At 55.0% G+C, this 26,876-nt stretch overlaps 1 protein-coding gene across 2 annotated transcripts in view; it reads left to right on the forward strand.

Annotated features, from left to right (window-relative positions):
• The first annotated feature begins 13,555 nt into the window (after window positions 1-13,555).
• CROCC (ciliary rootlet coiled-coil, rootletin) overlaps window positions 13,556-26,876 on the forward strand; it is a 35,585-nt gene continuing 22,264 nt past the window's right edge. For both annotated transcript variants that reach the window (XM_075551083.1, XM_075551091.1), the window contains exons 1-10: window positions 13,556-13,906; window positions 14,638-14,889; window positions 17,517-17,657; window positions 18,169-18,313; window positions 19,335-19,489; window positions 22,543-22,728; window positions 22,825-22,908; window positions 22,995-23,056; window positions 23,152-23,317; window positions 23,647-23,753. In XM_075551083.1, coding sequence (XP_075407198.1) covers window positions 17,598-17,657; window positions 18,169-18,313; window positions 19,335-19,489; window positions 22,543-22,728; window positions 22,825-22,908; window positions 22,995-23,056; window positions 23,152-23,317; window positions 23,647-23,753 — 965 coding nt within the window. In that variant the 5' untranslated portion in view covers window positions 13,556-13,906; window positions 14,638-14,889; window positions 17,517-17,597. The remainder of the gene's footprint in view (window positions 13,907-14,637; window positions 14,890-17,516; window positions 17,658-18,168; window positions 18,314-19,334; window positions 19,490-22,542; window positions 22,729-22,824; window positions 22,909-22,994; window positions 23,057-23,151; window positions 23,318-23,646; window positions 23,754-26,876) is intronic.

Here is a 26,876-nt window from a genome sequence, read left to right on the forward strand (position 1 = left end):
TGAAGTGTTTTTGGCAGTATGCCTGCTGAACCTACGTACTTCAAGATGCCCCAGCTAGACTGGCAAGCTGCCCCTGTTCCCTCTCAGCCCAAGTCATAATGTAAAGTCCCAGGCCAAGGTGTTGGCTTGGTCAAAGTGAGATTTGGAACCTAATGCCCTGAGGTAGTCAGACACTTCTCTGTGGTGCACCTAGGCACGCTGCATGTCTCCACTCCTGGGAACGATTGTGGAAATCACTCAAATCGTTTCCCTTAGGGCTGAATTCTCTTTGAAAGGAAAAGGTGGTCCCTTTTTATAGGTCCTTCTGAAGTGGGAGTGGGGCCTGGGGCCCACCTCCCACAAGACCCCCAACATGGAGCTGTCAGCTTCAACAGGAAGGGTGGAGTCACACAGTGCCCTTGCCGGAGGAATCCGTAAGAAAGCTGCAGCTTTTACCACTGGGTCGGGAAGCTGCCATTCTGGCTAATAAACAATGCTGTTATTTTTAGCTGTCAAGTTGGCCACTGACTCATGGCCACCCTGCATCAAGCGGAAGGAAATGATCTGAGGCCATCCCCATGCGTGCTTGTGAATCAAACCATTGTGAATGTGTCTAACCCCCCCAAACCACTGCCATCGAGGCGGGTCCGACTCAGCACCACTGCACAACAGAATGCCCCTGCCCGGTCCAGTGCGGTCTGATGTGGGAGCCCCTTGTAGCCGCTGTGTCAATTCAGCCCATTGGGGGTCTTGCTCTGTCGCTGCTGCTCTCCTGCTGTCCTCCAGGGACTGGTTTCCAAAGCACATGCGTCCAAGTCTTACCCTCCTTGTTTCTAGGGAGCCTTCTTGCCGCACCTCTTCTAAGGGAGCTCTGCTTGGGCCTCGGGCAGTCCACGGCAGTCCTCACTAACCCGTCGTCCAAATGCATCCATTCCTTGCTCTTCCTATTCTGTGTCCAACTTTGGCATGCATATGAGACGACATGGCTTGGACCAGGTGCCCCTCCTTTGTCTTCAGAGTGCCTTCCAGCACTTTCAAGAAGTCCCCTACAGCGGATTGGCCAGTTGCAATGTACCTTTGGATTCTTGGCTGCTGCTCTCATGAGCGTTGCTTATGGAGCCGAGGACCAGGAACTCCTTGGCAGTTCCGGTCTCCTCCGTGGGTCGCGGTGTTTGTTGTCTTGTGTGTCCGGTGGTGAGGATAGAGGTTTTCTTAACAGTGAGTTGTAATCGCAGTGGAAGGCTGCAGTTGAATGTGGAAACCGTGTAGGATTCTGAGGCTGTCCTTGGTTACAGGAGCAGATTGCTGCCTCGCTTCCGGCAGAGCAGCTGGTAGACTTGAAGCACCGACTTTGCAGACTGCAGTCTGCTGCTTCCCTGACGGCGTCCCCGCTTGCCCGTGGAATAAGGACAAAGCAAGCATCTGAGGATTCTGGGTAGTAACTTCTATCTTAAAAAAATTTTTTTTTTACATTTTATTAGGGGCTCATACAACTCTTATCACAATCCATACATATACATACATCAATTGTATAAAGCACATCTGTACATTCTTTGCCCTAATCATTTTCAAAGCATTTGCTCTCCATTTAAGCCCTTTGCATCAGGTCCTCTTTTTTTTTCCCTCCCTCATGAGCCCTTGATAATTCATAGATTGTTATTTTGTCATATCTTGCCCTATCTGGAGTCTCACTTCCCCCCCCTTCTCTGCCATCTGTCTCCCAGGGAGGAGGTCACATGTGGATCCTTGTAATTGGTTCCCAACTTGTATCTTTTCATCCACATGACTTCTCACCTGTGAGGTGGGTGGGAATGAGGAAGCTTATAGAGGAAACCCTTCATTCGAAGTGCCACATGTCATGAATGGTTCTGGACTCCCACGGTCCGATGTGGGACCACAAGCTCCTGTAAGCTGGGCACCGCACAGAGATGGTTTGTAAAGCGCCAGCAAGTGCCCATGGGCGAGTGTAGCCCTAATTACTGGGACTTAGAGTTGGGTCATAAGCTGCATGATTTGGAGCTAACCGGTCACAGTTGGTAGCGTCAAATAGCATGCCCAGAACGATTAATTAAAAGGAAGCAGAGGTGACTGCTGATGAGGTACAGCCATGAGGGATCTAATTGGAATCTGGTGCAGCAGAAGGTGGCTCGGTGCTCGCTCTTACCAACAGAAAAGCAATTGCCACCAGCTCAGGGTCCTCGGGAAACCCTGTCAAACCAGACACCACCCTTCCTTACATCCCTGACAAGCTTGCAAGTCTGCGAGGGGATACAATGGATGGTAGGAGACGGGCATTGGGATTGAGGTCTGTGAGACCTGAGCTGTTCCCCACACAATGGGGTGGGGGGTGAAGGATTGGGATACACTGAGTTTGGAGTGGTAGCCCAGGTGGGCCCTGGGACCGATTCTGGGATTTGCACTCTTGTCTCATCCCCTCCCCGCGAAGGTGGGTGGGCTCTGCCATGCCTTTACTCAACAAGCTGTGACAAGGTTGCACTGTTGGCCTGCTGAGGGAGGAAGCCAACAGTGGGGCTGGCAGCAGACGGTTCTGGCTATAAAGAAAGGGGGCCCTGGCCCCACAGTCTTCCATGGACAGGACCCTACCTTGAAAGTACATCTCTCCGCCGACATCTTGACTGCAGCCTGTGGGAGACCAAGAGCCAAAGGACACGGGACACTGCCCTGCAGGCCTGACCCCAGACTCAGAACCAGTGGGCTTGTCTTCAGACACTAAGTGTGGGGGTGAGTTGTCATGCAAAGCAGTGGATAATAGAGGCTATTTCCATCTTTTGCTTGTTACAGGTGATTAATCTTTGTTTCTCTACTTGTAGCTTTGCCGACCTTGGATCTGTCCTCATCATGTGCTGCGGAGTTGATGCTGGTTCTGAGGGGCCCATGTGACAGAGCAGATCTGGCCCACCGGGGCTTAGGGAGCAAGTCACCCTGGAGCAGCTGGTGGATTCAAACCACCAACCTTTAGGTTCCTAGCCAAGTGCTTAACCATTGTGCCACCAAGACTCCTGGTTGGATCTGTAATCAGAAAAATCCTAAAAAATGCCCAATGTCTTTGTACAGCTGCGCTGCTGTGAGGTAAAGGTGCCCTCCCTATTCCGGCCCTACTGCCATAGCCTCAGCCGCCCCTGGGCTCCCAGTCACCCTGCTCCTTGGAGAATCTGCCACACGATGGCCTTTTTTCTCAGTGTGGAAGGGATGAGCACTGCCCACCAAGCCTCCCTGGTAGCTTAGCGGTGACACGTCGGTTTACCAATCATCAGATGGTCAATGGTTTGAGCCCATGGGCTGCTCCGTGAGAGAGAGATGAGGCTCTCTGCTCCCACAGATTATGGCCTTGGGAACCCACAGGGGTAGTTACGCTGTGCCCCGTCGGGTCTCCTGTCAGTACAGAGGTTGATATGGGGGGACCAGAGAGCCTGTGGGACAGTAGAGATGGATGGCGGGGCTTGGGGTTGGAGTTGCGGTTGTGAAAGCGTGGGTGCTGGCCTCAGCTCCCATCACGACCCCCACTGACTGGTCACGGCTCCCTGGGCTCGGTGACTAAGCACTCGCCAGTTGGAGCCCTCCCAGCGGTTCCAAGGGAGAAAGATGGAGCAATTCTGTTTCTGTGAAGACGACAGCCTTGGGAGCCACAGGGGCGACTCCCCCGCTCGGCCTGCCAGGTCCTGAAGAGCCAGAAGGCACTGCGTTTGGGCTTGTTTCTGTACCTGCCGCAGTCATGCTGTGGTGGCTGACGGGTGGCAGCTCCGCCACCTCTACTTCCAATAAGAATCACCGATGGAGGGCAGCTTCAGCAGAGCTCCAGACTGGGACAGGCTAGGAAGAAAGGCCTAGTGACGTAGCTCATCAGTTAACCAAGGAAGCCCATCACCACAGAGCACTGCCCACCTCGTTTCTGACGTGTCACCACGTGGGCTGTCCCTGGAGAAGGGGAAGCCGAGGGCCAGCGAGGGAGAGGGAGACCCGCAGTCAGATGGATCGGCACATTGTCTTCAACAGTGGGCTCCCGACGGTACTGGCACTCACGCGGCTGACAGGACCGGCGGTTTGGTGCAGTTGGTTGAACATAGGGTGCCGTGAGCCAGAGGTGGCAGCAGCGGCCTCCCTCCTGCGGGCAGTGGTTGTGATGAGGGAGTGAGTTTTATGCATTCTGTGCCTAGAACAGTGCCAGGCACAGGGCAGGCACTCATTTTACAAGCAGTCGCAGCTGCGTGGGAAAGAAGGGGAAAGAGGCCCCGAGGAGCATGCTAAGTGGCCACCCAGGGCCCCACAGCCTTCTGTAAGTCTGTCCAGATTCTCACTTGTCCATACTGTCCATCTCAAAAACCCTTGGTGCCCATCTTGCGCTAGGTCCCTATTGCTACCAGCTTGAAGCAACCCATTTACTATCTCTCAGTGTGTGGGGGTCAGGAGTTGGCTCGGCTTAGCCAGGTGTTCTGGAAGGCTACAGTGGAGGGGAGGCCAGGGCCAGGGTCTCACCTGGACACTAGATCGGGGAAGGATCCTCTCGCAAACACCTGTCGTTTCCGGCAGCATTCACTTCCTACTGGATGCCCGATGAAGGATTTCCATTTCTTACTGACCCCCATCTCGAGGGACATTTGGTTTTCTTCGTTCAGCTGTTAGAAGTCAGGTATTTTTAAAGACTTTCCAACTTAACCCACTCATCCAGCAAATCCAGTTAATCAGAACGCCTGTCCTCTAAGCCTGGTTAGTGTGGTTTTTACTGATGGTGGGTAGAGTTCAACCCTGCTTCACACCAGAATTTGCCATGTGTTCGACCTTAGCAACTTTGTTTCCCAGTTACCTGAGGTGCAGATTGAGAGCCCTCTGCAATGAGTAGGTGAGCACCTGGCTTACCTACTTGTTTTGAGCACACTGGGCTGCCTCCCACCTGGGCACAGGCCAAATGACCAGTGGTGTCAGCCCTGGGGATTCAAATGGCCACAGGTCAGGCTGAACTGAGCCACGGAGTCAGCACAGTAGGGGACCCAGGCTCTTGGTAGAGGGAGCTAGAGGCCTCCATGGGAGGCAGAAGTAAGCATTTACCCTCGAGCAGCGGGGAGAGAGCAGGGGCTTCCTTGAGCTGGCCCCTGTGGGCCCCAAGTATAAAAAGATAAAAGGGAGAGAGACTGTTTGCTGTCTCTCCCAAAATCTCAAGTGAAGCCACGTGGTAGAGAAAAGGGCATGGGATTAGCAGCCACTGAGCTGTCTGCTGTGTGTTTTTGGACAAGTGCCTCTACCTCCTTCTATAAACTGAAGATGAACCTAGAACCTGCTTCATAGCTGTGGTCAGAGGAGACCAAGGCCCAGATGAGAGGAAGGAAGCAGCACAGTATGAGGGCACAGCCAAGAGGGACAGGTACTGGTGGAGAGGGGTCTGGGCAAGGCCTGTGGAAGGAGGAGTAGGGGCTGAGAGGAACACTCTGGAGCAGTGGTTCTCAACCTGTGGGTTGAGACCCCTTTGGGGGAGGGGGGTCGAATGACCCTTTCACAGGGGTGGCCTAAGACCATTGGAAAACATATTTCTGATAATCTGAGAAAGAAGCTATCTCAACCTTTGCACTGAGGTCTTTTTACGCATCCTGTCACCAAATGTAGCCATGTCGTTTACTGTTGTTCTATTAAGACTGTTACCCGTGCTTTAAGACAAAATTTCATTTATTTGTCATTAGAAATAAATATTTCACAATATATAATTACATATTGTTTTTGTGATTCATCACTCCGCTTTGTTTGTGTTCCATTTGTAACAAGGAAAATATGTTCTGCACATCAGATATTTACATGATGATTCATAACAGTAGCAAAATGACAGTTATGAAGTCGCAATGAACATAATGTGATGGTTGAGGGTCACCACAATATGAGGAACTGTATTAAAGAGTCACCACGGCATTAAGAAGGTTGAGAACCACTGCACGGGAGAGGGAAGGCTTGCTCTGTAGGGACAGGATTAGAAGTGGACTGGGGGTGGGCAGGGGACTGTGGGCCTGTCAGGGCCTAGGTTGGAAGACTCCGGATGGATCACAAGCCCGTATGGTCACCAATGGGGGTTCACCCCTTATGGGCAGGCCATTGAGTTATTAAAGTTTATTGTACCAACCTGGCTGATAGACACATGTGGGGTTAGTTGAAGGGTGGAGAGAGAAATAGCTGAGTCTCGCCTTTTGAGTTCTTGGGTCTCTTGCTTTGTAATGGTTGGACCAGGGTGAAGCTGTCTTAGTTCCCTGCTTCAGCTGGCAAGGCTCACTTCCTGCAAGACATCCCCAAGGAGAAGCAGCCATGGGTGCTGGCGCAGCCATGTGGAGACCCCTGCCAGCGCTGAGATGCTTACATACACACTGATTTCCTTCTGCAGTTGGCATCATAGTGTGTGTTTTGTTAGATGGAGGAGGACTTTGTGGATTGGTATTGGACATATGGGTTAATGTTGGACTTGTGGGCTTGGCCAGCACTGGGTTGGGATGTTTTATTGATGTGCACTTAACCTTTATATAAAACTCTCATACATGAGTTTCTGTGGATTTGTTTCTCTAAAGTACCCAGACTAACACATTATGGTACCTTGGGAATGGGGTACTGGAGAAATAAATCAGCCATGTTGATGGCAGAGATCAGCCCTCCCTCAGCTGGGTAGGGCCACCTCAGGGGGACTAGATCCTGATCCCAACCTGTGCCACCCCCAGCCCCTCATCCCCAGGGATGGACCAAAATCTAATTGAACTCTGGTCCCCGTCACAGCCATGCTTCGCTGCCATCGAACTTGCCCAGTGGCAGAGCCCAAAAGGCACGTTAGCACCCTCTAGTCCAGACTAGCTCAGACATTAGAGCCAGTTGTTACCCTCTTTGAAAAACAAAGTTCCCCCCGTGAATCAACTCCAACTCACAGCGAGACTCCCATGTTTGCAGTCGAACTCTGGGGTTTCCAAGGCTGAGGCCCTTTGGGAAGCCGAGCGCAGGCCTGACCAAGGTGCCTCTGGGTGCCTCTGAACCGTCAACCTTTCAGATAATAGCACTCCTGCACCTGTTGGTGGCACATAGGGGTCATCTCACTCTCCTGGAAATGCAGACCCAGTGGTCGTGGCCTACGGGCATTTCTGAGGATTTAGTCGTTTCCAGTTTTCATAGAATTCCAATGAAACACCACGCTTCTTCAAGCAAAGCACAGCCCCTCCTCAGCCCTGAAGACACTGGGAGGCTGAAAGGAGCCCATGCCTCCTGATTGGCTATGGCACCAGCAGAATGATGAAAGAAGGGGAAGGGTCACATCCGCCCTCCTGGGGATACAGAAGGGGTTGGAGCCTGGCTGTGGTGGAGAACCACAGCGCACTCTCCTCTCTGGACTTCCCGACTGCTGCTTCCACAGGCAGTGATTGTGGGTCCATGTAAAAGACATTCTGCACAACTTCACTCATTTCTCCATGTAGCATGCTGTTTTCTATTGGCCCAACGGTAAAGATTTGGGTGTTTTTATATGGTGTTGGAATCCATACTGAATGAAGGCTGCAGGCTTTGATTTTCACTAGTAAATGCTTCAGGTCTTCTCTTTCAGCAAGGCTTTGTCATCTGAAATCCCTGGTTGTTAATAAGACTCCCTCCAGTCCTGATGGTGTGCTGTCTTCATATAATCCAGCGTCTCAAATTATTTGCTCAGCATACAGATGAAGTATGGTAAGATGATACAACCATGACATACATCTTTCTTGAGTTAAAAGAATGCAGTATTCCCTTGTTCTGTTTAAAAGACCGCCTTTGGTCTATGTAGGTTCTGTACAAGCACCATGAAGTGTTCTGGGATTCCCATTCTTGATGTTATCCATAGTTTGTTAGAATCTTTAATAGTCAATAAAACCCAAATAAATATCTTTCTGGGATTCTCTGCTTCCAGCCAAGGCCCATCAGACATCAGCAGTTCTGTCACTTATTCTTTGTGTCTGAATTGGGCTTGAATTTTAGGCAGTTGCCTGTTGTACTGTAGCAAGCATTTTCTCAACACATGGTATCCTCTAGGGCAGTATCCTGGTCTAGTGAGGGGGCTTCTTCGTGAGCTTGTGAAAAGGGATGAAAAACTCACTGTCATGGAGTGAGTTCTGACTCACAGCGACCCGAGGGCGGCACAGAACTCCCCTGTAGGTTCCTGAGGCTGTAGGTCCATACAGGAGCAAAAAGCCTGATCTTTCTCCTGCAGAGAGGCTGGTGAGTTTGAACTTCCAGCCTTGTGGGTTGCAGTCCAATGCTAACCCACCACACCAGCCAGAAGTCCTGAGAAGGGATGGGTAGCGGATTTTACAAACCGAAGAAGGCCAGAATGCCTTCGCCAAGGTCTCAAGAAAATCGCTCTTTCCTGCCTCTCAGAGTTGAAGCCTCGTGTTGCTTCTGTGGGTTATGTGGAGCGGGAGCGGAATCCATCCCTCCTCGGTCTGTCTGGGGCTTGGCTCACTTCTCCGAGACCAGGGTTTAGGGATTTTTATGCGTGGAAATCGATTCCACGGCCCCTAACAACAAAGACTGGGCCAGAGACTAGTGGGCCTCTCCTCACGGCTTTGAGATTACGATGCTGATCAACCACCGTGCATCGGAATGACCTTGATCCGCTTGCCCGATGTCCGCTTTCTCGTTTATGCAAATACAGTAACCATCTCTCTGTACCGGGCTGCCCAGAGCCGCCCATGCCCGCCTGTGAGCGTAGCACTGGCTGTTTGAAGAAGTAGCTGCTCTAGGACCTCAGCTACGGCGGCCAAGCGCCGCTCGCCCCGCCCCGGGCCGGTGACGTCAGAGTGTGGGCGGTCCAGGATCTGGCTCCGCCCCATCCCTTCCCGAGGCGCGAGGCTGGCCCCGCCCAGCACGGCCTGCTAGGCCCGCCCGGCCTCGGCGGCGGCGGCGGCGGCGGCGTGGCGCGGAGGTAGGAGATCCGGGCCGCGCGCACGGGGGGCGGAGCGCGTTCCCGCAGCCGCGGGCCTGGGCATGCGCGCCCCCGACGGGAGGCGGCTGCGAGCGCGCCGGGAGGCTGAGGTTATCCTTACGGTGCGTGCGCAAGGTGGGGGCGGGCCGCGTCGGTGGTTCCCGGGGCGCTCGGGCCACTTTGGGCGCCTACAGCCACCGTCCGCGGACGTCCTGCTTCCCGCTCATCCCCGAAGGCTGCCCTGATCCTCGCGGGCGGGGTGTGTCCGAGCGCCGCGCCTTCAAGGTGCCCACACGCCCCTCTGCACTGGAGGCCCCCTTCGTCCATCGTCCTGCTGGGCGCCCTGCCCCGGTGGGACGTTGCTGGTCATTCTCCTTCCCTGCGCCAGTCCAGATTATCCTCCGAGGAGGAATCCGAGGCCCAGAGCGGCCCGCGGAGTTGCCCAGGAGCCCACTACTCCGGGCTTCCAAAATGGGGCACGAGGCCCACCTTTCAGACAAGCTCTGTCCCCACCCTGATCCATTCACACCGCCTATCTGGACCTCACTGACTCCTCTGCCATCCTGTGGTTCTGTTTGACATGGTGTTTGGGACACAGCGGTCATGGTGGTGGTGGTGATGATGGTGGTCAGGGTCCTGTCTGTCACATGCCAGTTTCCCTGAGTTCTTCAGTTGAGCCTGTGGCAGGCAGGCTAACAGCGCTGAAACACACAGGGGGTGTTCAGCCAGGTGTTAGGAAAGAACCTAACCCCCGAGAACTCTGAGCCCCGGATGCTGGGAGTTTCCCATCCAGCAGAAAGCAGAGCCTGGACCCTAGCCCGCCTGCTTGACAAGTACTCTCCTTCCTTCCTCTCAAACCCTGGACTTGAGTGAGCCCTGGAGGCTCCACACCCTTCCAGCCTCCAAAACAGGCCCCTGCCAGCTTGTTACCTGAGCTCAGGGCATTTATGCTTGGTACCTTGAGCTCACGGGATTGATGCCGACTTCTGTCTTTCCAGTGACCCCCGTCTGTGGGTGACATCATCTACTGCCAGGGGGATAGGTTTCTTCTCCCTGACCCTTTAATTTCCCATTTGATGACGTGTCCCTTGGCCTTCATTCCAGGAGTCCTGGTGACGGTTAGTGAGTTACATGTCGGGCCGCTAATTGAAAGGTCAGCCATCCGAAACCATCAGTTGATGCACTGGAGAGAGTTGAGGCTTTCGACTCCCGTAAGCAATTGTGATTATTGTTGGGTGCCCTTGAGTTGGATCCGACCCGTGCAGAACAAGACTCGGCCTGCGCCTGCGCCGTCCTCACCATTGCTCGATCCTCGAGCCCATGTTGGTGCCACTGTGCCTGAGGGCCTTCCTCTCTCGCGCGGCCCCTCCGCTTTACCGAAGCCTCTGAAATCGCATGGGCTTGCTGTGAGCAAGACTCAGTGTCAGTGAGCTGGGTTGGGTTTGGAGCATCCATTCATTCAACAGCTGTTCATGAAGCTTTGGGCCACAGGCAGACCTACCCCCTGCCCTGGGAGGAGACACACAGAGAACCTCTATGTTGAGGAAACAGTCCAGCACTGCCAGGGAGTTCAGGGTTAGGGTGCTCAGAAAGTGGCTTTTTAATTTTTGTTGTTTTTGTGGTTTGAAGTATACAATTCAAGCATAGTGTTGGGCAGATACCATCCTGTCATCTGCTGAAAGTTTTTCATCACCTCAAACAGAAAGTCCCTCTTAGGCAATAACTCCTCACTCCCTCTGTCCCTCGTGGTTACTCCCTTGCTGCTGTTCAGTGCCACCTAGTCATTGCCGACCCATGGCAACTCTGTGCACAGTAGACCGAAATGCCACCATCCACAGAACTGTTCTTAGGCTTGAGTCCGTGTTGCAACCACAGTGTCATGCCGGCTCACTGAGGACAGTCCTTTTTTTTTTTTTTTTTTAATGGCGCTCCACTTTACCAAGAATGCTGTCCTTCTCCGGGGCCTGGTTTCTCTCGCTAACATGTCCAAAGTACATGAGGCGAAGTCTTGCCATCCTGGCCTAGGAGAAACAGTCTGGCTATGCTTCCAAGTCAGATTTGCTTGCTCTTTTGACAGTCCACTGCACTGTGCATATTCTCTGCTAACCCATAGTTCAAACGGGTTGGTCATCCTTCCTCAGTGTCTAACTTTGACATGCATAGGAGGCAATTGAAAATGCCATGGGCTGGAGCAGGCAAACCTCAGTCCTCAAAGTAACATCCTTGCTTTTCAACACTCTAAAGAGGTCTTGTGAGCAGATTTACCAAATGCAGTGCATCGCTTGATCTCTTAACTGCTGTTTCCATGAGCATTGATTGTGGATCTAAGTAAGACGAAATCCTTGAGAACTTCAATCTTTTCTCTGTTTATCCTGTCTTATTATCAGTCCAGTTGTGAGGATTTGGGGTTTCTTTACATTGAGTTGTAATCCATACCGAAGGCTGTAATTATCGATCTTCATCAGCAAATCCTTCAGGACAAGTTTCAGCAAGCCAAGTGGTATCATTTGCATACTGCAGGCTGTTACCAAGCCTCCCTCCAATCCCGATGCCACACGCTTCTTCATAAAATCAAGCTTCTCTGATGATTGGCTCAGCATACAAATTGAGTAAGTCTGGTTAGAGGATAGAACCCTGAGTCACACCTTTCCTGATTATAAACCATGCAGTATTCCCTGGTTTGCGCTCCACAACAGAAGGTGATGTTGAGTGGTGAAAAGTGCTGCGGCGTGTTAGGGGTTCAGACCCCTCTGGTAGTGCAGTGGAAGAAAGGCCTGGCAATCTGTTTCACAATGATCACACCCAAGAGACCCATGTGGAGCAGTTCTTCTCTCTGGAGGTGGACTTGTGACTGCAACAGGTTTTCTTTCTTCCTCTCTTGGTTGGGGGGTGGTGGTGGAGGAGGAGATGTATTCCCAGAAGAAGGCCTGCTGGTGGTACCATGGTTAAACATTCACCTGCTGACCGAAAGACCACAGTTCAAACCTACCAGCTAGCAGCTTTGTTGGAGAAAGAGGTACCAGTCTGCTTCCACAATGAGTCTAAGACGTCTTGGATCCCTGTGAGGGCAGGCCTCCTGGGTTGTATGCAGTCGCTGTGAGTCAGTCCACTAGATGGCAATGAATTTTCGTTTTTCCTTATGGTGGTGAATTGTCTCTCTTTTTGTTTTTTACTTGTGTTTTTTAGAATAACATTTTATTGGGGGCTTGTACAAGTCTTGTCAAAATCCATACATACATCCGTGGTGTCAAGCACATTTGTACATTTATTGTCCTCATCATCCTGAAGACATTTGCTTTCTACTTGAGCCCTTGGTATCAGCTCCTCATTTATCACTTCCCTCCTCGCTCCCTCTCCCTTATGAACCCCTGATAATTTATAAATTATTATTTTGTCATGTCTTACTCTGTCCAATGTCTCCCTTCACCTACTTTTCTGTTGTCATCCCCAAGGGAGGGGGTTATATATAGATCCTTGTGATCAGGTTCCCCTTTCCACCCCACCCTCCTGGTATTCCCACTCTCACCATTGGTCCCGAAGGGATTATCCTTCCTGGATTCCCTGTGTTTCCAGTTCCTATCTGTACCAGTGTACATCCTCTGGTCTAGCTGGATTTGTAAGGTAGAATTGGGATCATGATAGTAGGGGGGGGGAGGAAGCATTTAAAAACTAGAGGTAAGTTGTATGTTTCATCATTGCTACACTGCACCCTGACTGGCTCGTCTCCTCCCCGAGACCTTTCTGTAAGGGATGTCCAGTTGCCTACAGATAGGGGTTTGGGTCCCCACTCTGCATTCACCCTCATTCACAATTATATGATTTTTTTGTTCTTTGATGCCTGATAACTGAGCTCTTCGGTACCTCGTGATCACACAGGCTGGTGTGCTTCTTCCATGTGGGCTTTGTTGCTTCTGAGTTAGATGGCTGCTTGTTTACCTTCAAGCCTTTAAGACCCCAGACGCTATATCTTTGATAGCCTGGCACCAACAGCTTTCTTCACCACATTTGCTTATGCACCCATTTGTCTTCAGTGATCGTGTCAGGAAGGTGAGCATCATAGAATGCCAACTTAATAGAAAAAAAATGTTCTTGCATTGAGGGAGTACTTGAGTGGAGGCCCAGTGTCCATCTGCTACCTTAATACTAAACCTATAAAAATATGCACATAAATCTGTTAGATCTCTCCGGAGATAGAGTTGTACCTTGGTCCTTGGCTCTGCGAGAGAAAGAATTCACGCCAAAGCCTGGTTCGTGATCCAAGTGAGTTTTATGAGAGTTAGAAGACGTTTCAGGTTTACACGGCACCCATAGGACTCCTCCCGACCATGCAGCCTGGCAGACTGCTCTGTGTCATGCAAAGATCTCTCCCTCCCTCTGGGCTCCTGCCTTTTCAAGTATTCCACAGGCGGCGTGATGGATGACCCCATATCAACCCCATTGGCTGAATTGAATTCACCGGGCTCAGGTGGGCCGATCCAGGTTTAGCACCCACCTGTACCCACCGACGGGAAGCCTGAACCTCTGAGCATGTGCAGTGCACCGCTCTTTGTTCTCGTGCTTGGCTCTCGGGACTTGCGTTAATGGACATGCCTGTCCCTGTACTTATCTGCCTAACATCTATTTCCCCATCCACATATATAAATATATTTACATATGCACATGCCTATTTAGACCTCTATAAATTTCCTTTGCCTCCTAGCTCTTTCCTTTTACTTTCCTCTTGTCCCACTATCATGCTCAGCCTTCATTTGGGTTTCAGTAATTCCTCCCAGTTACATTGCCCTTGATCAAGCCCTACCAGGCCTCTTCCACCCTCCTTGCCACTGATTCTGGATCATTTGTTGTTCCCTTGTCCCTGCATTTGTTAACACCACTTCCTTTCCCCCACCTCTCCCTCTCCCTTGTCTCATTTTAAAGCCAAGATCTGGTTGACAAGGAGAAGCCATCCAAACAGGAAGTGGGTGGAGCATTCCAGGCTGAGGAAATCACCCATGCAAAGGCCTAGAGGTAGGAACCTGGCCCGTTCCAGGCACAAGGTTCTCCTTTGGAAATAGGAAAGAGCCAATAATCCGAATGCGGGTGGTGATCACTTTAACAACAACCCACACTTACCTCGGGGTGTCATTAAGAAAACAGCAGTGCCTGTGATAGGGAAACCCGACATCTCAGGGGCAGACCACAACTGAAGCTGATGTTTAGTTGTGCAGAGTGCTGTGCAGTGTTTGGCTGGTGGTGACACAGGCACCCAGGCCCCTTCCCTGTGTGCCTCTGCCACCCCTAGAGCAGCCGTCCTCAACCCTCCTCATACCGTGACCCTTTCATACAATTCCTCATGTTGGGGTGACCCCTAACCATAAAAGTATTTTCGTTGCTACTTCATCACTGTAATTTTGCTACTGGTTTTTTTTTGTTTTGTTTTTGCTACTGTTAAGAATCGGGCGACCCCTGTGAAAGGGTTGTTCAACCCCCAAAGGTTGAGAACTGCTGCCCTGGGGTCTCAAGCGTTCTTTCCTTCCAGCCAGCGGCAGAGAGAACAGACTTCCTTGTGGGAGGGTTTAGCTGGGCTACATCTGAGGTGCTACACAGCCTTTCTGCTCTGATTCTATGGACCAGAACTTGGTCACAGGGCCAGATCCCACCACAGGGGTGCCTGGGAAATGCTCTATTTGCCCAGGAGGAATTGACAGTTGTTTCTGCCGATCCAGATCCAGGCACATGCCATCTTCTTCACTCCTCAGTGTCGCAGCTGCTCTGATGTGTCCAGAGGCTCTTGGTCTCTGGAACTGAAGACTGGACTCGGGGCCCACAAAACAGCCAGCAGAAAGCAGTTTGTTGGAAGGGAAAGAAAACACCTGCCACAGCAGGTGGGGACTCGAGTGAGTGGCAGCAGAACGAACTGTCTGGGGGTTCTCATCAGGTGTGGGGGCTCTGACCTGTCTGCATCTCCCGGTGACGAACGGGCACATCCCAGGATTGGACTTATTTCTCAGGTACGATCCTAAACCCGGTCATGTTCATCCCACGGCTGGGTCTTGCAGGGAAGTCAGCCTGCAATGTTCAGCAAAAAGAGGCTTGGGTTTGGTTTGATGACCTTGGAGTTTAGAATCAGCCTTGGGGTCTGATGCCTGCAGGCTTAAGCTGAGAGTGTCCCAGGCTGTAGAGATCACTTGCCACTCCCAATGCATCCGGCCTCTTTCCCTCACTCTGCCTGTGGGTTTTCTATCTCCCATCTCTTATGAGGCACCATTATCATGGGCACCCTGCTGGTGAGGAGACAAAACCCAGCCAGGGAGTCATGATCTTATCTAGGCCTTTCCTTTGAGGGATTCCTGGAGGAAATCTTTTTTTTTTCTTCAAAGAATTAGATGGAAGTTGCAGGCGTCAGGAAGTGCGCAGAGACATGGGGTTCAGGTGTGGAATTTAGACTCCAGAGGAGAACTCGGGTGGAAGCCAAGGGTTGGTATCAGCCAGTGCCCAAGATTCTGGCATCTTGCCCCTCCCCCAGCCCTTCTGGACCGGCTGGGGACAGCACTGCAAATCCATTCACCTGTCACTTCCTGGCAGGCCAGCAGGCAGGGGTTGGAAGCTTCACCTAGGTGTCTGCCCTGTGCTCTGGGTCCCAGGGCTGCAGCCTGATGGGAGGGCTCTCTGGGCGTAGTGGTAGCTCCGCCCCTGACTGGCTACGAGTGGCTGTTGGGCCCCTTTTGAGTTTTGCCTAAATCCAGCCTCGGTTGCCATAGCAACTCGGTGGCATTTCTCTCCTTGGCCCGGGTTGCAGTTTCCTGGTTTTCCATTTCTTGACTCTGCGCGGGAGCGGGCCCGGCGTGGAGAGGTGTGTTTACAGGGCACCAGGGTCTGGCACAGCGGCAATCTGGAGGCGAGGGGCGGCTGTGGGACTGGAGCGGAGGGTTCACCTGCCCCAGCAGAGCCTCACCCTGCATCGGTGAGAGCGCCAGCCCCTGCTCGCCTGTTTTCCTCCGTCAGTGAGGGTGCAGGTGCGGGGCGGATAGATAAGGTGAGCACGGCGCGTGCAGGTAGCAGGTGCGCCATTCGAATTATGGCTCCTGGGGACACCAGAGACAGGCAAGTGGCATGCTTAACCAGCCAGGGGGAGGGGCACCCAAGGGCCGGCACAGCCCAGGAGGCTTGGGTAAGCGGTGGATTGGGTAAGCTCAGGTGCGACGTCAGGGGAGCTAAGGGGGCCTGGAGGCCAGAGGGGAGAGGGCAGCAGGCTGGGAGGCTCATGGAGGGCAGAGCTGAGCAAGTGCGGCTGACTAACTCCCTCTGGGACCCAGGTAGGAGCCCGTGGGTCACGCGTGGGGCTTCTAACTTGGAGGTCGGCAATTCAGACCTACCAGCTGCGCCTCAGAAAGACGTGGCCGTCTGCTCCCTTAAAGACTGACGGCCTGGGACAGCCGGCGGAGGGCTGCCTTGAGGGGAAGTCAACTCCGCGGCAATGGCTTTGGGGTTTATGGATTGGGTGAGAAGTCCAGCGATGAACTGCTAGGCTGCTCATGGAGGAGCTGGGACCCACCAGCTGCTCTGGGAGAGAAAGAACGACGACCTCTCCCCCTGCCCCTCCCCCCTCAGCCAAATTCTTCACCCACCGAGGGACTGGTGGGCTTGGACCACCAATCCTGCACTCAGCACGCAGCATCACTGGCTTCAACCTTGGAAACCCCAAGGGGCAGTTCTCCTCTGTCCTGTGGGGTCACCCCCTCCCCCCCGGAATGTGCACTCGATCTGGTGTGTTTTTTTTTTGTTTAATGGTCAATCATGTTCCAAACCCCCTCACCTCCCAATTCACTAATCTGCACAGAAGCCTCGGTAGGAGGGACTGTTATTCCCATTGTAGAGATGGGAGAACTGAGGCTCTGGGAGGTCACCTGTCAAAGCAGCAGAGCACAGGCTGCAGGCGAAATGGCGCCAGAGTGTGCCCCTCACCACTCTCCCACACAGCCACCTTGCCCCTGGGCAGGGGTGGACCCCGGGGTCAGGGGCTGTGCCTCTCTTGCAGTTAGCAGCCCAACTTGTAACCCCCACGAGGCCCCCAGGGTTCCTTAGGGCCTGTCCCTTTGGGATTTTCCAGTGTGCCCCCCTGGCAGCCCCAGGAGGTGGTGTGATGGTGGTAGAGGTGGTGGTACCATGAGAACCACCGCTAAGGCTCAGAGAAGCAGTTACTTTCCACTTTCCACAGCGTGTGGTAGGATTTAGTTCCTTATCCGCTCTGGGCGATTCCACAGCTTGCAATTGACCTGGAGACGGACACACACACACACACACCACACCACACCACTACCCCACCCCCGCCCCGTTAATACTTTCTTAGCAAACCACGTGCGTGCGTGCGTGAGTCCCGTTCGTTTGCCGGGGTCAGAGAAGAAGCGCCTCTCCTTGGACTTAGAACTCTAGCCTTTCCTGCCTGCTTTGGGCCTGGCGGGCTCTAGGACCCAGCAGCGTTTGAGGAGGGGGATCCCCACTCCTACTGGTTCCTCTTCCTCTCAACCCTCCCCCTGCATTCTTCCACCTCTCCCCCTCCTTTCACGGACCCCCCCCCCAGCTCCTCCCCCTCAAGGGCACGTGGGAGCACCGCCAGATTTAAGCCTAATCTTTCCAGCACTCCGCACGGCAGCCTGGCACAGGGGCTGGAGGGCCAGGGGAAGGGGTAGGACGTCTGTCCACAGCACCCCTTCCCCCAATGAGCCTGGGACTGGAGGACTCGCAGGAGGACCGGCTGGCCTCGGAGACGGGCATCCAGGTGGGTCTTGAGTGCTTCCTAGGAAGGAGGAGGGTGGGTTCCTGCTGGGGTGGAGGTGGCAGTGGTAGGGTGCCCTGGGGTGCAGCTCCCAGTCAAATGGGGCAGAGAGGTAGGCAGGGTTCCCCTCCAAAGCTTCCTTCTCCTGTTGCCCTGGGGGTGCTGGCACCCAAAATTCCCTGGAACACCCCTCCCATCTCACCCCCCACCCCTGTCAGCACAATAGGGGCTCTCTCACCTGGGGCTGGCCCTGGATTTGCCCTCTGCAGCAGCCTAGGGAACCACAGGGTTTGGCTTGTTTATCTGGTCCTTATAGGGTGGGAGCATGGAGACTGCCCTCCCTGGGGTCTCTGTGCTGGTTGGATGCTGATGCCCAGGCTTCCCCACTGTGGGGGTCTTCTGAGCAGGTCACCTAGGCACCTGCATCTTGGGCAGCAGGGCTTCGGTCCTCTCCTACCCTGGCCAGGGAACCCAGGTCCCAGGGCGCCCTAGACCCACTCTCTTTCCTCTGCAGACCCTGGAGAGCAGCATCCTGGGGCCTGACCAAGAGAGAGATCTGAGTAGGCAGGACCCAACCCAGGACTCTCCACCTGCACTGCTCTCTGCCTGCCTCCGTGAGCTTGTCGCCTGGAACCTCTCCCCACCACCAGAAAGCCTAGGTACCATCTGCCCTACTCGTCCACCTTCCACCTCTTCACGCACCCCTCCTCGCCCAGTGGTGCCACGGCATGGCTCTAGCTTCCATTCCTTAATATTCTTCCCTCTGAGACAGGCCCAGTGGCCCCACGAGGTGAGCACCCATTTTATAGATGAAGAAACAGAGGCTCAGAGTGCCCAGGACTTGCACCCCATGGGATGTGACTAGAGGGGAGGGCTGAGCAACCCCCGGCCCCAAATACCACATCGCCTCCCAGGACAGAGGTCACTCAGCTCCGACTAGGACTTGAGATAGTCTGAGGGCTGGTGGCGTTCCATCCCTGTATGTGCAGGGGGATAGGTGGGCCCCCACTCTGCTGGTGGGTGGTGTGCACACCCGCAGGGTGTGGCTTGAAGGTCCCCAGAGGTGAGCAGCTTGCCTTGCTGGTGCTTCTGTCAAGTCCCTGTCCACCTGCTGGGTCAGGGACTGCGCTCCTCGCTCCTCGGAGGCCTCAGGGAGAGACTTAGCATGCCCCTTGCCCCGGGCTGGTAGAGCGGGCAGGCTGCAGCTGCTGGGGCTCAGGGCATGTGTCTAGTTCTAGGGGGGTGAGGGGCAGCGTTGCTGCTTCTCCCAAGGCCTTTTTTTCCTCCTCCTCTTCCTCTGTCTGCTCTGCACAACCTGGCGTGACAGTGACAGTGCCTGGCTTCAGAAGTGGCGGAAAGCCCTTCCTCTGAGGGAGCTTTTGGACTTGCCTGGCAGAAGCTTGGACCCTTCTCCCCATCTGATAGACTGGCAAAAAGGAGGCCAGAGCGGGGTCGGCACCGGAGAAGGAAGGAACTCAGACCCGAGGCTTCCTCTCCTGGCCCCTCTCTCTGCCCACCTTTCTGCTCACTAGCTGTGTTTGTGGGGCAGTGCCACAGCCAGGCTGGCCCCAGGTCCTGGTCGGCCTTCCTGCCTCTGGGGACGGCGGTGGGGGGCAGGGAGAATGTCTGTCTCACTGCACACAGGAGACAGCCAGCTAAGTCCCTGCTGTCCCTCACCAGCCCCGCTGCCAGCCCCAGAGATGGCGTCCCTGCTGCCCCTGCAGGAGGAGAACCGGCTGCTGCAGCAGGAGTTGTCCCGGGTGGAGGACCTGCTGGCCCAGAGCCGTGCCGAGCGTGATGAGCTGGCCATCAAGTTCAACGCTGTCAGCGAGAGGGTGGGTGCAACTCCGGGGGCCAGCTCATACCTACACACTCATCAAAAGGTTGGGCCCTAAGGTCAGACAGGCCGGGGTTCAAATCCAGGCTCTGCCAGCGAATGGCCTGGAGCAGGTGGGTCACTGCCAGCCTCAGAGCCTGTTTTCTGCACTGGGCAGGGTGGTGGGGGGCGGGGGAAGGGGGAGCTGCAGCAGGGATGTTGCCTCCCTGTCTCTCCCAGGCCTGGCTGGGGTAGGAGCCCGGGGGCCATGACCCTAAAGGCCTCCTGTCCCTCAAGGCTCTGAACACCCTCCTGCCCTTCAGTCACGTGGGCCTCGTGTCCAGGCAGTCTGCTGATGCTCAGCTACTAACCAAACAGCTAATGGTTCAAATGCACCCGGAGGCACCATACCAGAAAGGCCTGGTAAACTCTATGGGGAGCGGTTCTACTCTGACATCCGGGGTCACCAGGATTCAGAGTCGCCTTGACACAATGGTTTTGGTTGGGGATTGATGCTGGGACTGGACTCGGGAGCAGGCCGGAGTAGGCACAGGCCTGCCTGCGGTGGGTGTGGGTCAAGAGACCTGCCACTTCCCGGAGGAGGGTGCTGGGGGTGGTGGTGGTGAGGTTCTGCCTCTGTAGGGAGAGAAGAAGCCAGCTTCTGGCCTGCTTCGAAGTCCCAACAGGGCCCAGGGCACAGGGCCCTTGTGGTATATACTATCTCCTCTGGGCCCCGGGAAGCTGCTGGGTGGACGTCGGTAAGAGATGCAGAGGAATGTGTGTGTGTGTGTGTGTGTGTGTGTATGTGTGTGTGTGTGTGTGTGTGTGAGATGTGATGTGAGAATGCTCACGCCAGTTGTAACTTTTGCACCAGGGGGTGCTAGGCACTCTCTGTGAACCTCGGAGGTTGGTCCCTTCCTGGTACCCGTTTCACAGAGGATCAGCCTGGGGCTCAGCATGGGGTAACAGTACGGCTAGCACCCACATCTCCCGACACCCACTCCAACGCTCTGCAGCCTGGTTTGTAATGAGATGTCTGGGTTGGGGGATTCCATGGGGCAACAGATCCCTAGAAAACTGAGGGGCACTTGGGTGCCGAGCAGTGTGACAATCTGATGTTACAGATGGGGAGACTGAGGCCCAGAGGGGGCAGGGCCTGACACAAGGCCCCCGTGCGGTAATGGCAGAACCAAGGTTAACCCAAGGCCACTGTGCTCTTGTATACGTGTTGGGAAGGGGTGTGCGTTGCTACGTTTGTCTACGTGTGTGCCTTTGCCCTGCTGTCTGCTTGCCTGCTGGAGCGAGCCCCTGACTTGTTGGGACTCGCCGGTGAGCAGGCAGGGGTCCATGGTGGCCCCCCACCCTTGGGACAATACAGTTAGTTTTCCCAGGGTTTGTGGGGGGTGCGGTCCCATCCCTACATTGTTGGGGTGCTGGGGACCTGAGCCAGCCCCCTGGCTTAGGCTTCTTTTCTTTTGGCCCATGGCCTTATGCCAGGCCCCAGGGAGCTGCCTCTGAAGTACAGCTTCTGATGATTGGTGAAGCTGACACTGCCCCCTGGCTGGCTTGGGAAGGGAAGGAGAGGTGGGAGGTGGCAGGTCCATTTGTGCTACAACAAAAGTGCTGCATGCTAGGTTCCTCGGCTGGGGGTGGGGTGGGGAGTGATACCAGCCTGGGGGCCCCTGAGCAGCATGTGGAGGAAGCCTCAGATGGTATCTGGGAAGCCCTCCCTGCCCCATAGGAAAGCTCTGAGCCAGGTATCGCCATAAAACAGACAGGGAAACAGGCCTGGAGAGGGAGCGTGATAGGCCAGGTTAGTGGGAAAGCTGGGACAATGATTCGGGGCCCTGGACCCAGTCCAGCGTCCTGCTATCCTATGTCTCCGTCTCTCCCTCTGCTGACCTGCCCCAGTGCTACAGGTGCAGGCCCGACCCTGGGGACTGGGACAGCCAGGGGGGTCCTATCCTCTAAAACCTCACAACATCCTCTTGTGGGGTGGGGCTCTAGAGAATTGTGCCTTTTTGACTGCATGTAGGGAAACTGAGGCAAAGTTTCCAGGATCTAGGACCCAGGTTAGAATGAGGACCTCACTGCCCTGTGAGGATCCTCTCTTCCCTGACCGTCTCTGCCCTCCTTCCCCCAGGAGCAGATGTAGGCAAGGCAGCTGGGAATGGGGAGGAGGGGTGGTCACGCCCCTCAGCTCCAGAGGAGGACCCCCTGGGCTCCCCCAGTGTCCATGGCAACCTGGCCAGAGCGAATTGAGTGGCCAGCACCCGGGCAGCAGTTGCCAGGGGAGATAGTAAACTTTTTTTATCCCTGGCTTGGTGGTGGCCTCCTCCCTTTCTGAATTACAAATAAAACTGAAGGGCTGTTCTGTGAGGGGCCAAGTTCGTGGAAGGGTATGAATAAGAGTGGCCTGGGGCCAGCTCTGAGCAGCGAGGAACACTAAGGGGTCCTCATCCCAGGGTAGGGATGGGAGTTCCTCCAGGTCCCCAGGTATATTGGGGGCTGCCTGTGTGTGCATTATGCACGTGCATGTCTAAGCTCAGATAGCCATGCCTCTGACAGCATGTATTCACACATGCATCATGATCTCAACCAGCCACCACTTTCTAGGCACTAAGGGACTATGGAGAACAGAGCCCAGGCTCTCCTTAGTACGCTGTGCAGGGGGGTGGGAGAGAGGAGCCGGGAATCAAATCCTCAGTACCTGCAGCGGGATTTGTGTGCTGGACCAGAGGCCCAGGGTGCAAGGGGCTTCAGAGGCTTGCATCCATGTGTGTCTGTGTCAGCACACATGTTGGTGAACCACCTGCATGAGAGCATGCATGCCTGACCTGTGTGTCCCCTGCATGCCCAGCTTGTGTGCCCACACACGACTACATTAATTGTGCACATGCACGTGCATGCCCATGCATCCTGGGCCTGCCTGCAAGCGCGTGCCTCCTCCGGTGCCCGGCTAACAGACTGCAAGGCATTGTGGGGCTGGGCCCAGCCCCTGGCGCCCATGCAGTGGCCTGCGCCTGCCTTCCTGGGAGGCCCAGGACTCTCACCCAGGGCCCTTCCCTGCAGCTGGAACAGGCAGTGCGGCTGGAGTCGGGGGAGCTGGAGACCCCGGAGCCCAGGGGCCTGGTTCGGCAGAGTGTGGAGCTGAGGCGGCAGTTGCAGGAGGAACAAGCCTCCTACCGGCGCAAGTTGCAGGCCTATCAGGAGGGCCAGCAGCGGCAGGCCCAGCTTGTACAGCGGCTGCAGGCCAAGGTCAGGGCCACCCACCCCGCTCCTCGCCCATGCGCACCTTGCCCCTGCCTACCCCCGGGCTAACTTGGCACCCCCTGCCCCCCGCGTCGCCCCCAGATCCTGCAGTACAAGAAGAGGTGCACAGAGCTGGAGCAGCAGCTCCTGGAGCAGACCACCGCGCTGGAGCAGCAGCGGCTGAGGGTGGGTGTCAAGATGGGGTCAGGCTGGCACCTTCCTCCTGCTCCCGGTGCTCAGCCTGATGCTCTCCCGCTCCTGCCCGCCCGCAGGACACGGAGCACAGCCAGGACCTGGAGAGCGCCCTCGTCAGGCTGGAGGAGGAGCAGCAGAGGTGGAGCCGCGGCAGGGGCGGTCCTTCCAGCCCAAGTGGGTGGGCCTCAGGGTGGGGCTGAGGCGACACGCCCCCCTGCCCTTTGACCTCCGCAGGAGCGCCAGCCTGGTCCAGGTGAACGCCATGCTCCGGGAGCAACTGGACCAAGTAGGTTCGGCCAACCAGGCTCTGAGCAAGGACATCCGCAAAGTGACCAGCGATTGGACACGGAGCCGCCAGGAGCTGGAGCAGCGGGAGGCAGCGTGGAGGCGAGAGGAGGAGGTAGCTATGTGGGGGCACCCTGGCCCTGAGGACAAGGGAGGCATAGGACCTCGGACTGGGACGTGGGGAGCTTTGTGGGGGAGGGGGCGCCAGCCGGGAGCTCACTTCCGAAAGGTTGTCCTTAGAAGCCGTGTTTCTGGTGCCACGTGCCATTGTCGGCATTTTCCAAAGACGCCATGCCCCTGGTCGCTGGGGGTGCAAACCTGGGGCTTCAGCACGTTCGCTGTACCCCCCCCCCCCCCGGAAGTGGCGGCAGCTCCAACGCACCACCCTCGCGCAGGCCGTGGGCACCCCGCTTCCGGTGAGCCTCCCTCGTCTTTTCTCTGCAGTCCTTCAACAGCTACTTCAGCAGCGAGCACAGCCGCCTGCTCCTCCTCTGGAGGCAGGTGGTGGGCGTCCGCCGGCTGGCCAGCGACGTGAAGATGGCCACCGAGAGGTAAGCCGGCCACGAGGGGCGCCTGTGGCAGCGGGGAGGCGGCCAACCCCTGTTCAGTTGAGCTCCGGTCAGCCAGACGCCCTGCCCAGGGAGCTCGGCCATCCTGGCCGGTCGGCCCGCCGCTGCCCACCTCCTTGCCCGCCGTGGGGCAGGGATGTCATAGGCCCTGTTTCACAGATCATGACACTGAGGCAGAATTTGGACCCAGGGTCAGCTGCTTCTGGAGCTCCTGCTTTTGATCTGCTAGACCCTCGGGCTTTTGCACCAAGCACCTTGTAACTCCAATGACTGGAAACGTACAAAGACACCCCCCCCCCAATTTCTTTTCTTTTTTTCCCATCGTTATTGGCACCTAGTCTACATATTCAATTCAGTCGTTCCGTCATTTCAGGGAGAGTTGTATAATCAATTTTAGAACACCCCTCCCCTGTGGTCAAATCACCTTTGCAAGGAGATGTGTAATCACAATCAGTTTTTGGCTCCCTCCGCCCTCCTGCCGCCATTGTTAAGGAGCCACCTAATCGGCTCAGGCACTGAGTGGCCGTACTCACCCATGTGACCAGAGGCTCTGTTCCCTTTTTGCCTTTATGGTACGTGTGCATCAGGACCCATAGACGTCCACGGAACTGGATTTGAGTCGACTTGTCACCGGAGTCTCTCTCTGTCCGTGTCTTGCCTTTCCCCCGTTACAATGGAAATGTTTTCGTTGTTGAGACTCTTCAGAGCAGGACATACACCAATCCAGCCGTGTGTCTACACAGACAGCCTGGCGGCGCGGGCTCCATTCTCCGTGCCATGCAGACCTTCTCGCCCTCCATACTCATACTGTCCCTTCGCCTTCACCCACGGGTCCTGTCCCAACTCGGGAGCGGCTGTTGTCCCTTTGTTCCCGTGGACATAGATCTTGAAAGAGTCCCATTAGGATTTATTTGTTCAGGAGATGTCCTTGAGAGTCTCAGTTTGGATATGGCTCCTGGAGCCCCTGGAGCATCATTTACCACGTCCCTCCTCCCCTGTATTGGCTGCAAATCGGAGATCCGATGGCGCTCAGGCTAGCTCAGCTTCCGGTTTGGGTGTTTTGACTGGATGGCCTCATGAGTGATGGCGTGCGCCTGGGAGCGCCTTTGGTCCCGTTTGTCTCCTCCTGTGATGTCACTCGTGGCCCTGTGACCTGCAGGGCCAGCCCAGGCCTTCACGCGAGGCTGCGCAGGCGTGGTGTGGTGTCATTCTCTCACCTCTTCCACTCTAGGATGCGGCTCTTCATCGTGAGCCCTTCTCCGCGGTACCACTGGATGCCCAGGACTGAGCCCGCTAGAGCTATTTTAAATACGTTTCTCTTTAATGCGCATTTAAAAAAATAATTTTATTTTCAGTTTTACTTTTGAATGTGTTCACAAGGGCCAGATTTCCATGGGTGGGTCCCCCTTTCTCTGCCGCCCCTGCCATTCCCCTCCTCAGAGGCAAGCCATACAAGGGGGAGGTTGGTGGAAAAGGTTGGTGGAAAAATGGAATTGAAAGATAATGGGGTTTTTCCACCAGCTTTTTGAAGCTCCTTCTATTATGTTAGCTAAGTGATCTAGGATTATTTTACTCAAACAAATAGCAAATCGCACACCACACGTACACACACACACCCACTCCCCTCCCAGTCTCTCGGTAGGGCTTCAAAGCCATGGTCCCTGGAGCTGCTTTCCTTACCGAATTTTTCTCACCGAGAGGGGCCTCCACATCAGGCCAGGGAAGTCCCCTCCTTTATTCCCTGCCTTCAGAACCGGCCCTGGGTGGCTGTGCCATGATTTATTTGACAGCGCTGTCCCTTTAACGGCCATCAAGGACCCCTGGTGGCGCAGTGGGATCCACACCGAGAACCCCACCAGCTGCTGCACACGAGAAGGCTGAGACTCTCCCCCCTCTAAAGACTGACAGCCTCGCCAACCCCGACGGCAGGTCTGCCCTGTCCAGCAGGGCCCATAGGCATCGGGATGGCAGGGAGCTTGGATGTTGTTTTTAACCATTTTATTGGGGGCTTATACTGCTCTTACTACAGCCCATCCATCTAGCGTGTCAAGCACATTTGTACCTAGGTTGCCCTCATTCTCAAAACATTTTCTTTCTACTTGGGCCCTTGGTGTCAGCTCATCATTTCCCCCCTCCCTCCCCCACTCTCCCTCCCTCACCCTTGATATTTTATAAATTATTAGATTTTCATGTCTTACATTGACCGATATCTCCCGTCACCCACTTTTCTGTGTGATCTGTTCCCTCTCTCTGCCCCCACCACCCCCTCCCCCTCCTGGAATCGCTGCTCGTCATTGGTCCTGAGGGGAGGAAGCTTGGCTTTGATGGGTATTTAGATCAGTGTCCCTGGTGGGCCACTAGCAGGAGCCCTGGTGGTTGCACGTCAGGCTGCAACCTGCATGGTTGGCAGTTCAAAACACCAGCAGCTCCAAGTGGGAAAGAGAGAGCTTTCTCCTCCTGTAAATAGTTGAAGTCTCAGAAACCCACAGGGGTTGTTCGGAGTCAGCAGTGACTAGACGGCCGTGTTATGTTGTGTTTTGTTTGGGGCCGGGCCCTGCAACCACAAACGCAGACACATGCACTTTGTCCTGAGGGTGTGCAATAGGACTCACGTTTGTCATGGCTGGGGGTGAGGACATGAGTGAGCTTTTCTCTGACAAGGGCACGGTAGGCCAAGTGAGTTTGGGGACCTGTGACTCGGTTGTCACCGAGTTCTGCACACGAGCAGTGTTGAATGGAGTCGAGTCCACAGAGGGCACTTCTGTGTCAGAGGTGGGCCCGGCAGGTCAAGGCCCTCCATTGTGGTTGTGCCAAGTTGCTCCCTGGGCGGCACAGCTGGTAGAAATGCTTGATGACCAACTGGAAGCTTGGTGGTTCAGACCCCCACCCTTGAGGCACCTTGGCCTCCTGAGGAGGTCACGGCCTTGCAGGCTCCGTGGAGCGGCTCTGCCCTGTGCACGTGGGTCACCCTGTGTCGGCACAGGCATTTTGTTTGGGTCTGATGGTTATTCCCACTTACCCTCCCCCATACCGTGTATCTCACACTCCACACCCCATCTCCCCCCTCCCCCCAACCCGGCTAATCTGATAGTGACAAATCCACTC

Source organism: Tenrec ecaudatus, chromosome 1 (genome assembly GCF_050624435.1).
Source record: "Tenrec ecaudatus isolate mTenEca1 chromosome 1, mTenEca1.hap1, whole genome shotgun sequence".
Lineage (NCBI taxonomy): Eukaryota > Metazoa > Chordata > Mammalia > Afrosoricida > Tenrecidae > Tenrec > Tenrec ecaudatus.